Source organism: Gambusia affinis, linkage group LG23 (assembly GCF_019740435.1).
Source record: "Gambusia affinis linkage group LG23, SWU_Gaff_1.0, whole genome shotgun sequence".
Taxonomy (NCBI): domain Eukaryota; kingdom Metazoa; phylum Chordata; class Actinopteri; order Cyprinodontiformes; family Poeciliidae; genus Gambusia; species Gambusia affinis.
In genome coordinates, this window is record NC_057890.1 from 17,249,887 (window position 1) to 17,262,569 (window position 12,683).

Here is a 12,683-nt window from a genome sequence, read left to right on the forward strand (position 1 = left end):
GTTCATTTTATGTTGATCACAAATTTCTGATACATTTGGCTTGTTTACTTTTGTGTTTTTATTTAAATTTAGTGGAACTGGAATATGACCCATCACAGAGCCTTTTTACATCAAAAAAGGAGTAAATGTCCAGTAAAAAACTTTGAAATTTCTAGAAAAAGCATGGAAATTTAGGAGTTTGAAAAGTTGAAAATTTGCAAGAAAAAAATTCAACGTTTGTGATTAACCTCAGAATATTTCTAAAAGAAGAAAGTCTTGAAAAGTTGAAAGTTTGAGAAAAAACTCTGAAATTTTTAGATTAATCTCAGAACCTTTCCAGAAAAAAATCTGGATTTTCTGAGTTTGAAATTAATTTTTTCTAGAAAAAACTTGTTTTGGTGGAAATGTACTCCTTTCTTTTCTATCTAAAATGGCGCCAGTACCCCGTTGTTCCCATCAAGACCCAATCAGGAAAATTGGCATTAAGTGCAGTCGATCCGCCTGAACAACAAACTGTGGCCAACCAAACTGAAACTCCTGACTGAAATAAATTGTTGGAAGTTGCCAGGTCGTGTTTTTAGCTCAGGATTTGGACCAAAACCACGTTTAGCAACTCAAACAACCAGAATCCATCTGTCTCCGTTTTTCTTCTTCAGTTTTTGACGGCGACTTGCATCCATCAATGTTGCTCTACTCTTGTATTTTAATACTCTTCCTTTCCTCAAATTCTCCTAATGAGGTCAGTATTTTTCAAAGAACGAAATATTCTCCATTTTCTCTCTTGTAATCCAAACTTTACGGCTGAGATTTTGCGTCTTTGAGCTCGTCGTTCTGGTCCGTTTCCTCCTCATCGTCCTCGTTTCCCGCTGTTCCCTGGAACTCGCCGTCGTAATCCGGTTCTGGCAGTTGGAGCGTGTTGGCGGTCGGACTGGGCGACCTGCGGGACTGATGCCGACCCAGGCCTCTTCTCCGGCGCCCCAGGCCTTTCGGACTCGGCAGGCTGCGGATCGACGCCTTGGAGCTCTGCCGGGAGAACTGCAGGGAGAACTGCCGGCCCCGCGGCCTGGTTGGCGGCCGGTTCTTCGCGGTGACCGTCGTCCAGCGGAACTCCTTCGGTCCAAGTTGAGTTGGGGAACAACAAATGGAGTTGGTCCTAGAAATACTGAAGACAGAAAGAGTTGGAGCAATAAAACACACAAGACCTACAAGTATTTTTTTAAAGTATTTAAACCTTTCAGAGTTGGGTAGTAACTAGTTAAACTTACTCAAATACGTTTACTTAAGTGAAAAAATTTACTTTTAGGAGTATTTTTACTACACTATACTTTTAATTGAATAAAATTTTATTTTATTTTGGATTCTTTACCCGCTGAATGGAAAACAAACATGTTTTAACTAAAAATTCACCAAAGACCCACAGCTTCAATTAGTTTTATATTGAAATAAACTGATTTAGTAAGTTTTTCTTTTGCCTGATTTAGTTATTTATTGTTACTTTTATTAAGTAGTCATACCAAAATATCCACATAGTTTTATATTTTGGTCCATTTGATTATGTAATTTTTAAATATTAAATAATCTGGATCCTTCAGTACTTGAGAAAACCTTTTACCAAATACGTTTTTACTCGAGTAATTTCTTGGAGGGCTACTTTTTGCTTTTACTTGAGTATTGCTATTTTTACTTGGTTACAGTTTCTGAAAAAAGTTGTTCCAATTGCAGTTTCGCAAAATAAACCAATTATAATACGGCCAGAAAACCTTCTTAAAAATTCTTATGGAAAAACGATTTTTTTCAAATTTGCAGTGTTTCCATTCAGCAAATGTATTTTCAGAATATCAAATGACGCAGTTACAGTATGTGGTCAATGAAAACTTGGTTACTGTGGTTCTCTGAAGTCTGAAAGATTTCGTGAAGATTTTCTACTTCAGACAGATGTCAACCATCTGACCTGTTTTTGGACTTCTTTAGCAGAGGGCAGGAAACACTTATTTTCAAAATCTTGTCGCCTATTTCATGAGATTTTCTTCATTAGCCAGACTTTAGTGAAATTAGATACAATCAATCCTTGATTGTATCTAATGCAATTGCTTCTCCTCATTGGGCCAGGTTGGATTGGGTGACCTATTTAGATTCTTGTGGATCTGAAACACTAAAATGTGACAATAAATCAAAACCAGAAGACGTCTACAGCAGCCGAATCAATGGTCACCTTGTAGTTTCCACGTTTGGTTGTTCCTCAGTTGGGGAGTGATCCAGACCGTTCTGATGTTTCCCAAAAGACTCCCCATTGTGACAAGCATCAGAGACCAATGGCGGGCTGACAACCAGCCGCGGGAAAACAACTGAGGATGAACTCTCAGGTGAGGGCGGGTTGCTGTTGACCTCCCTTAAGGTGGACAGGGTGTCCAGAGACGAGGGAGGGATGGCTAAGGAACAGGGTGGAACCATGTCTGCCGAGCCTGCGTTCCCCCTGACAGGTTTTTACCAAAAAAATTAAAACCATGAAAAACATCTGAATGTTACTACCGGATTGTGTTTAAGGCGCCGATACCTGAAGTCCAGGAAGAAGCTGCTGGTTGCGTCGCTGCTGTGCCGCTTGAAGACGGGTCGAGGATGTCGGAGGTCAGGAGGTTCCTGAACACTGAGCAAGCGTCGGACTCGACCCAGAACCTGAAAACAATAAAACAACAATCAGATGAAATTCTTCAGTTCCTACAAGTCTGAACAGGAAGTGATCCTCATCACTGAACCGCCATCTTGGTAGGCAAGGGCAAAGCATAGATCACGGGAATTCAAACTTTTTTGGACCAATATTGTTGAGTCAAAAGGACTTTAGAACCAAAAATGAAGTTCTTTTATCTGCTTAACAACAAAGCATTGGTGCTTTAAGTAAACAACATCCAAAAAGTAGATAGATTGTTGTGTAAATTGTTCCAGATCCAACACAATCTTGTGTTGGATCAATCTTGTTTTGAGTAAAAGTTACTGGTGCTTGAAAGCTGATACAGAAAACCTGGTTATGTCAAGAGAAATACTTTGTGTTGAAGCCAATATTTGCTGTTGTAAGAAGATTTCTACTTTGTCTGTTATAATGTTGTCCTGATTAAGAATAGAAAGTCTCCTTTCATATAACGTTCGACAGTGAATTAGGGCTTAAATTAAATTTCCCCCAAAACACCAAAAAAACAGAATTTTTTTTGTGTGAATAGTAAAAAATAGCAAGAAAAAGCTCAGAATTTTTTATATCAACAAATTTCAGTTTCAAACATTTTTGACTTTGAAACTCAGAGATTTCCATGTTTTTTCCTGAAAACTTCTGAAATTGGTGGCAAATTTTTATTGTGTTTTCTAGGAAACTTTTGACTTTTGGAGCTCAACATTTTGTTTTATTTTATTTTTTAGAATTTTTTTTCTTTATTGCTGTAAATTGTCAAATGTTTCCTGTGCCTACAAAGGTCCGCTATCATAAACAAATATTGAAACTCTTGACTATTTTATTTGAAGACTTTTTAAAATCTCTACAGAATCATAAACCAAATATTAATGTTGGTTTATTTATGCTCTCTAGATGTTATCAACGTATTTTTTATTTTATTTATCATTTTTAATTGGGTATAATTGTGATGCTGTCCTAATTTATTCCTCAGCAGAAATTAAATTTGAAAAGATTGTATTTTCTTTTGTCTTTTTTTTGTAGCTTGTTTTTTTCCATTAAGGCTTAAATGTGTTAGAAAAACACACATTTCGTCACATTTCTGTTCTTATATTTGCTCTACACTCCTAATATTAGGGTAAAATAATTAAAAAGATGTAAAATATTATAAAATATAAGGCGTAGCTTTACCGACTCTTGTCGTCGAGTCAGCAGAGGCTCCTGCTGCTGAGGTCGACAGTCTGAAACCTCACATTCATCAAGCTGCAGGATGTCAGAAAGTCTGCAAAAATTATGCATATAAACCTTATTAAAATGATGGAAATAAACGCACTTTTTCTCCAAGTCAACGTATAAACATAATGAATGAAGAGTTAAGTTGGTAAATGTGACCCCATGTCGGTGGTGGATCCGAGGAAAGAGGGGATGCAGTAATCTGCAGCAGCCAGAGTGTATGGCGGACGAGCGTCGCTGTCGTTCCAGTAAACGTCTTTGGTCATGTGAGGAAGGTTCATGTGCATCTCGTCCACCGCCAGCAGAGACACCTGGAGGAACAGGTGAGCCAAAGCTGAGCCAAAAGTTCTCCTCCTTTTCAGGAAGTTTGAAGATTATTCACAAATGCTCATATGTTTTTATGTTCCAGATTAAATAAAACTGTTTAGATTCTAAAATTAATTTAAGAAAAAAAGCTTTTTACAAAACAGTTTATAAAAAAAGTAAAAAAAAAGAAAAAACAAGTAGTAAGAGACAATGCCGAGTTGTCTAATTTATTTTTATAACTTTGTAAACATGGGTTTGCCCTATTATAAATAGCTATTGTTATGTATTTTTAGTTCAGTTAATTTAAATATTGTGCCCAAGACTGATTAAAGTTTGAAAATATACCAGAACTAAACTGGGATGTAGTAGTAAAGTAACTCCTATTTAAGTATTTATGTAGACAATGTTGAGATGTTTAGTTGTTTATCTACTATGGAGCTAAATTGGGGCCATAAAGACAAAAATTGAAACTGAAATAAAATTTGAGTCTGAAAATTAGTTTTGAACATTTTTTTTAAAATGTCATATCCTTTTTTTCAGATTTAAATCTTTATTTTCAGCATCATTTTGTTCAGTTACAAAACTTTTATGTTTTTATTTCAAACTTTTTTTGCAGTTTCACAATAATTTTTCAGTTTTACTTTTTGTTCTTTTTAATAAACTTTATGTCCCCAATTTAACTCCTTAGTTACCAGTCCAAACCTACCATTTGTCCTAAAGCCTAGACTATTACATGAACGTTTAATAAATACCTTTAAATATTTGCTGATAGTTTTTTCCTGTATTAATAACTTATTTACCTTAAAAATCTGCTAAAGGTTAAATAATACTAAAAAACTGGTCAGATTTGAGAATCACCAATAAAAATGTGCATTTATGCTGAGTAATAAAAAAAATTGGTCAATTAATTTTGAATTTCGGTATTCTCTAAATCCACATTTAAAACTTGTGTTCTCAGATCTAAATAGCAAAACCTTCAAATTTAAGATACAAATTACAACATGAAGGAGACAAATTCTTCCAGAAAGTAAAGAAATTTGAATTAACTGAACTGGAAGCGCTTTTATTTTGATATTCTTAGCAGGAAGTGTCCTTGTGCAGAGTCCAACCCACACTCCAGTCCAGTAGGTGGCGGTAATGCAAATCAGTAAGTTGCTTGCCAACCGCCATAAAAAAAAAGAAGAAGAAGAAAGCAGCGTCCTTGTAACGTAGCAGCAAGTTTAGCAGCCAGAAGTTGCCGGAAGTAAGTCACGTTTATTTTGTTCTTAAGCGAGCCAAAGTAATTTAATACAGCGTTAAATTGAAGAAACTTTAATACGATCATTATTATAAAGCTATAGTTAACATAAACATATTGTTCTGAGCCGTTAACATCCCATAATAATCCACCGACATCATTAGGTAATCAAGCCTGCTTGTAGTAGAGTATCGGACTACGACTTCATGTCAAGTCTTTTATTTTTGGGAGTTAAACTCGAAATGCTTTCTCTCTGATAGTCATTATTAGTAAAATAGAGACAAATGCCGCCATCTTTTGCTACCTACTGGGCAGGAAAAATTTAAGATATTATTAAGATGTTTTTAAAGTTGCTGACCTGAAGGTTTCTGTCAATGATCCAGTTGGCCTCGAAGTCATCATCATCTTCTCCAAATGGGTTAATCAGTTGCTCTGCTACCTGAGAAAATACAAATATCACTTGATTTCAGACTTATAACAAACTTTTTCTGGTTGTTTTCTGGCTTCTCTGGTGCTGAAAACTGACAGATCAAGGCTAGTTTAATCTCGTTTTAAATCTACTTACTTTAGATTAAAATAGGTATGAAAGCCTAGAACCAGGCCACAGCGTCTGGTCATTTAAACTTGTTTTGACATTTGCAAAAAATCTCAACACAACAGCTTTATATTATTGAGCAAATTAATGTGCAATAGTAGTGGGCACAATTACACTAATATGCTGTAAACTAAACTAACTTTCTGAAGCGAAAACAACTTGAGTGGTGTGTAATGAAAAATTTGAGCCTGTTGACGACATGTCATTTAATTTTGTGCTTTAGCATTAACTTTCATTAAATATGATTTTAGAGTATGTTAGCATTAGCAGAAGAGTTTTAGGGTTAGCGTTAATTGTTGCGCTAACCCTAACTAACTTCTTAGCATAATTAGCAAATCTTCCATGTTTTAATTCTGTTTTCTTAGTTGTAAAACACGTTTTTTTTACAACCAGTAGTTAAGGAACTGTTATCAAACCTTAAGCCAGCCACAGTAGAAAAAAAACTGCAGCAGGGTGAAGATGGGGATGTAAAGGTCGAGGTCGTGGCCAGGGTGACCCTGAGTAGGGTCGAGGAACTGCCGACCAATTAGACAAGCGAAGAAGAAGGTGTAGACAGCAAGAGTGACAACCTGAAGACAGAAAGACAGATTTCACAAACAGTGCATCCCACCCAGAGCTCTGATTTGGTTACAGTGATTACCCCTGATGAGATTACACGAGCTGCATCCGTTTTTCAGGACTGACCTGCGTATAAACCAGCGGGACGCCGACCCAGTCATAGCCGAAAAGAGTCGCACACCACGTCCTGAACAGATTCATCTCCTGAGCACAAACAGGAAGCAGCTGTTTGTCACCAGCTACAGACCTCAGATTTCTGTAAGCTGATACAGTAAATGGAAAAACGCCGTCGTCCATCCCTCTGGAGCAAACCCAGTGTCATATTATATCCACATTGCTGGTTTCTGTGGTCGCTAAGTGGGATATAAACGGGTTTGTGATTGCAGTAGAGCTTTTTATCTCAAAAATAATGTTTTCAAATTTAATTTTGAAAAAGTTTTTCAATTCCAGGTAAATCATTAATATCTGGTTTAAAACGAAGAACTCATTAAACGCTTAATTCTGCATGTTGGTACTTTTTCTTGAGTAAATTTGTTCAAATTGGAAAATTATTATTCATAAGCACTTTATTTCTTATGATTTCAGACATTAGTGAAAAGAAGTTTTTTGTAACATTTGAACCACTTATTTATAGTTTTAGCTGAATTATTTAGGAATTTAGCAAGTTTAAAGGATTGTAAAGTTTACAATTAAATACTTTATACCAATTACTTCTTAATGGATCTGTATATGTACTGGGTTCTGTGGTTTCTAGCAGATTTAGCAAGAATGATTCTCTTAAATAGATGTAAATTAATTTCTGTTTTCTAGTTTTTCTTTTGCAAATCACACTAATAATTTGATCAAAAGACATCAAATAATTATTCAAATAATTATTGATTGTATTTAGCATTATTATACATGCAGCAAAACCTATTTTAATCCAATTGTTTTTTAAATATTATCCTTGACAGAAAAGAAGTGACATTCTGGAAGCTTAAAACTCATAAAGTTTTGGCCAAATTTGTGCCCTGAGTGAAATTTTAATAATTTAGTGTAATTAAAAATTGGCACAGCTAAATGGCTCTACAGCGCCCCCTAATGTGAGATAGAGAGTTGATATTTGATACATAGGCAGAATCCTTTGAAACAAGAAAAACAAATCTCTTGGAGGTATGCCCTAAACCCAACAGAAAGTTGGCCATTTTGCACCAAACGGTCATTTTTGGATGTTTCTCACTTTTTATATATGTCAAACTTTAACAAACTTCTGGGGATTTTATTGGCTTTAGTTATCAATATTTATGTGAATATGGCCTTAAGGCATTGGAGATTAAAAGTTATCAAAAGGTCAACGACGCTCTGACAGAGTTAATCTCACGTTCAGAATATTCTGCAGGTCGATGCTGTCTTGGATGCGTCCTTCCTGCCGGGCTTTAGATGCCAGGTTGGAGAACCAGACAACAGGTATCCAGTACTTCAGGTGAGGAGAACGGACATTCTCAAACACCTTCCTCTCCTCAGGAGTCATGAAACCTGCCGATGAAAGGACGCATCAATCAAACTTGATGTTTTGGTGAAACTTGAAAAGAGAATCAACCTCTGATTTGAAACTTAATTATTGTAAAATCAACCGACTTATTTGAACTTTCTTTATGTTGTGGAGCCTCAGAGGTTTTAACTCTTAATTCAATCTGTTGCTCACAGTCCTGCTCTAATTGCTCATTAATGAGCCAATCTCAAATGCCTCATCAGGAACAGATGCAGGGAAGATGCAACCCTTCATCCGTCATTCACCATTTTGAGTTTGGACTCAAACATTAATAATCCAAACAAATCGCCTCACACCTGCCTCAACCACATGATCGATGGTTGGGAATCGCTTGCAGACGGCCGTACTGACGGAGCGGAAGATGAGCAGCGATGTCAGGTTGACGTAGCGTACCAACGTCCGTCGGAGAAGGCGTCCGTATTCATCTTTACCCCGAACACAACTAAAGGAAGCAGAGAAAACAAAAACAATGAAGTGAAATAACTGCCATGTGGGGGCGCTGCACCAAGAATTACTGAAGACACTGAGCGCAACTTCCTTCTACACAAAATGTATACAAAAAAAGTGGCGTCAGACGTTACCAGTTGGAGGATTTCTCTTTTGTTTTTGGTAAAAGACCAGGATCCATTTCTTCCACTAGCGCTGGTTTCTCGTGTTTGTTTTGGTTTTATTTATTCAGACAAATTTGCAATGTATGCATTCGAGCCAATGCGTCCATTGGTTCGAATGAACTCCGGTTGAAGTGAAACCAGAATTCACGTCAATTGAACCCAGACTGAGGCTTGTAGACGGACCAGAATGAGCTTGTTTGGTTAAATTTTTCATCCACACCTCCCCAAATGAACCAGATTCATAGACAAACGAACTGAACTTTTATTAAAGCGGAGTAAACATGGTTGGTGTGAGCGCACCTTTACTTACCTGGAGATGAGGAACATGAGTCTGTCTGTCCAGGGAAGATTAACAAACTGATTCCACCAACGATTTACCACCAAAGTGACATAAAAACCTGAAAATTAAAAAAATACTCAGATTCTTCATCCTGTCTCAAAAGTAGAACACATTTTCAAATCTTTTAGAGTAGGAAGAATATTGATCATGTTTTATTAATTTGTAGCAACCACCTAAGAGCAATAATAACTCATTTTGGCTAAAGTGTCCATGTTATATCCACAGTACCAGAGTGAATGAGTTTGGACAAAAAGAAAAGCTCATCCTGCTTTTAGTTTTCTGTGTTCTTTAATGATCTGTTTCCATTAGTACTCTGCTAATGAGGCAACCAAAACCCCATCAGTCTCTGCAGGGCTCTGCTGTCTCTGGAAACACAAAACATGCTGATAAATTTTAGATTTTTGTGCTTCTTACACCAAAGTGCCCATTTTTCCATTCTTGTGGAACAAGATGTCCAACAACTCAGATGAAATTGATTTCCGTATATGAGGAGAAATATTTCTAATAGTCTTACTGATTTAAGATTTACTCACGATGTTTCTACTTCCCCATTTAATCCCCATATACAAAAATGATAATGCCCAAATTCATAAAGAAGGACATAAAAAACCATAGAACGCCAAAAATATAGTTCATATTTGTCAATATTTAGAAAAAATAATTTATTTTAAAAGTGCTATCTGGATGGAAAATGCAAACATTTTAAACACATATAGTATATTATATTAATAAAACTCCCTATAAAATTGATTTTGTGAAGTAAAAGTATACCCAGGACGAAGGTGACGGGGATCTGCTCGGCGTATCTGTCGCAGTAAATGGAAAGTTTCTCAAATAATCTCTTCTGCTGCTCTGAGAGGACGAGTCTGCAGGACGGAGAAGACGCCATCAGGAAAAAAACAGAAACATTTGATTAAAGCGAAAACAACAACAACTGAGACAAAGGAAGATGGTTTTGTTGCAGGATGTTTGTGCTGCCAGTTTTTCTTCTGTAACTGACCAAATTTATCAAATTATGTGATTTATTACAGAGAAACTTTTTAAATACAAAATAATCTGAAGATTTTGAAGTTCTCACTTCCTAATAAAATCTCAATCATTTTCAGGGCATTAAATACTTGATGGAAAAGCTCCTATGTTGTAATTTGGAGGTGTTGCCTGATGAATTTGTCAATAATACAGACATGCAACAACATAGAAGAGACAGAAAAGAGTTAAAACAAATTAGTGGAGGGACTTGATTCAAATTTGTAAAAAAATTATTTGCAAGGCCTGTTATTAATCACAAACGATGTATTGACACAAATTAGCTACATTTCCAATTAAAAAGCCATTTTTTTCTGCTAAATTATTGAATAAATAGACATCAAGATCAAATACATGTAATATGTTTAATCTGTTATATTTAGGAATCACATTGGTGCAAAGTGATAGAGGAACCTCTGAACTTTCATGGAACTTCTTTAGAAATGTGGATGCTAATATTAGCATTGGGGACGTCAGCGCTGCTGCTAACTGTTTAGTATTGAGATGCTATTTTAGGCCCAAATAGGTTCTGTAACAGGCTAACTTCTGTCAGCACAACTTGAACACAACAATAGTTTTTTTGAGCGTCCAATCAGATCAATTTTAGAAGCAAAAATGAGCCCAGAGTGAAGCGGCTGCTAGTGGATGTCACTTGTGCAACAGATTTACTGGCGTACCAGAAACATATGAATACAAAAGTTCCTGAACTTTTTGTATATTAAGAAAACAACAACTAATTGCATTAAGATATTTAATGCGTCAAAATCTTTGTAATAATTCATCAATTCAAATGCATGCCACACTTTTCAGAAAACTCAAATTGTGACATGAAGAAATTTAAACCAGTTTCATGAATATGAGTTCTTACATTTCAGCATCTGACCCACAAAATAAACCTGACAGAGACTTTTGGACCCTAACTAAAGCTTGTTAAACACGGACGCAGTTACAATGCAAACACAATATTACTTTTATGCTTTTATGACTGTTTATTTCGTCTATTTAAAATGGGTAATTAGTTTTTAGAGTGTGTGACCTGTAAACGAGGCTGAGGACGGTGTAGAGCAGAGCAAACAGGATGAACTCCCGGTACAGCAGCTTGTAGATGCTCCCCTTCCAGCGCAGCAGCAGCCGGTGGAAACTCAGGAAAGTGGCGTTGGCTACTTTACTGGAATAAGTGACGGTCATCCTGAGACGGCAACCAGAATCCACTGGGCTTTGACGCTCCCACTAGCTTCTCATGACTCTCATCTCCTGTTTACTTAAGACTGCTGCAGCAAAATTAGTCCAAACAATCATATTCAGCTCCGTTTCAGAGCTGCTTTCCATCAGGCTGCTGTCCAGATTTGTTTTTGCTCCAACCCAACCCCTCTCTCTCGCTCCTGTTTCTCTTCATCATGATGCTGTCCAGTTGCCCAGTAATGCAAGGCAGCACACACACACACACACACACACTGTGGGTCATATTGATGAGCCGCTGGGCTAAATGTGGTCATGTTTCAGCAGTGTGTGTTGGCATAGACAGCTGTGGAGGTAAACGTGCAAAAACAGAAACACAGTCAGTGGCAGAAAATAGATGAAAGCAGCTGGTTAGAGGCAGTGGCTTTACTTAAACTGCTAAAGGAAAACATTTAATCAAACGCTTAAGCTAAACTGGTTTAAATATAAAAAATCTTTTTAGCAGCAATTTGTTCATTTTTCTAGTTGGAATTTACCATCATCTAGTGGTTATTTGAAGAAAAGCAGCTGTGTTAGTCAACGTACTTTGTGTTTTATCTCCTGGCATTTGTTACAGCTTTCTATACAAGAAGATTAGGTTCCAGAAAAACAAGAATTTTTTCTTAAAATTCTGACTTTAACCTTCTGAGATCAAAGGTAAAAATTCCAAGGAAACAAGTCAAAATTCTGAGAAAAAGTCAGAATATTGAGAATAAAAAGAATACTGCAAGAAAGTCAATTCTGAGAAAAAGAACTGAGAAAAAAGTTAAAATTCAGAGAAAAAAGAATTCAGAGGGGAAAAAGGTGAAATTCTGAGATGAAATTTCAGAATTTGAGAATTTTTTTGGAATTATAAGAAAAAAAGTTCTGAGGGAAAAAAAGTCAGAATTTAATTATTTTTTCCAGTGGCCTCAATTTTCTGGTTTGGTTTTAGAAGTAAATAAATTAAACTGACAGGAAAATTGTTGAACAAAGGTGAAAGGTCAGAAAGGTGCCTGAAGACGCATTAGACTCGTGAATGTTAAAAAGGCTCTACAGATCATGTTACTAAGAGAAGCAAAACAACAAAGATCATGTCTGGTCCCAAAGAGCGGAGACTGGGACAGTTTGAAACAGAGTCATGTTTCTCTAAATACACCTCAGAAATTCTAAATTCAATTTCTCAAAAAAAAAAAAAAAGAAACATGTAAATATTACATAAGGATGGCTGTTGACTTTTGACTTGACCACACTTTTTACCTTTCACTCAACTTTGCATGAATAAACTATAGCAAAATAATATTCAAATTTTCTGAGACATGGATTTATGGGTAAATAAATTACATAGTTCATTTTGTGTGCCAAAAGTTTGCAGTATGTAATAGATGAGTTTCACTTTCTAGAATGAGGGATG

General features: G+C 36.2%; 1 protein-coding gene across 1 annotated transcript; it reads right to left on the reverse strand.

The window, feature by feature from the left end:
• Window positions 1-112: 112 nt before the first annotated feature.
• On the reverse strand, window positions 113-11,460 carry LOC122826527 (bestrophin-3-like). The gene is made up of 13 exons (XM_044108510.1): window positions 11,109-11,460; window positions 9,818-9,912; window positions 9,017-9,104; window positions 8,392-8,537; window positions 7,925-8,079; window positions 6,691-6,768; window positions 6,423-6,575; window positions 5,770-5,850; window positions 4,028-4,179; window positions 3,827-3,917; window positions 2,534-2,652; window positions 2,192-2,452; window positions 113-1,141 (listed from the first exon to the last, which is right to left on the reverse strand). The coding sequence occupies exons 1-13, from the start codon at window positions 11,258-11,260 to the stop codon at window positions 775-777; spliced, it is 1,938 nt and encodes a 645-aa protein (XP_043964445.1). The 5' UTR covers window positions 11,261-11,460; the 3' UTR covers window positions 113-774.
• Window positions 11,461-12,683: the final 1,223 nt, after the last annotated feature.

Coding starts and splice junctions, on each gene's coding strand:
- LOC122826527 (XM_044108510.1), bottom strand. CDS start 11,260: ATGACCGTCACTTATTCCAGTAAAGTAGCCAACGCCACTTTCCTGAGT. Junction 8,080..8,391: donor CGATCATGTGGTTGAGGCAG/GTGTGAGGCGAT, acceptor TTTCATCGGCAG/GTTTCATGACTCCTGAGGAG. Junction 6,576..6,690: donor TCCCGCTGGTTTATACGCAG/GTCAGTCCTGAA, acceptor TTCTGTCTTCAG/GTTGTCACTCTTGCTGTCTA.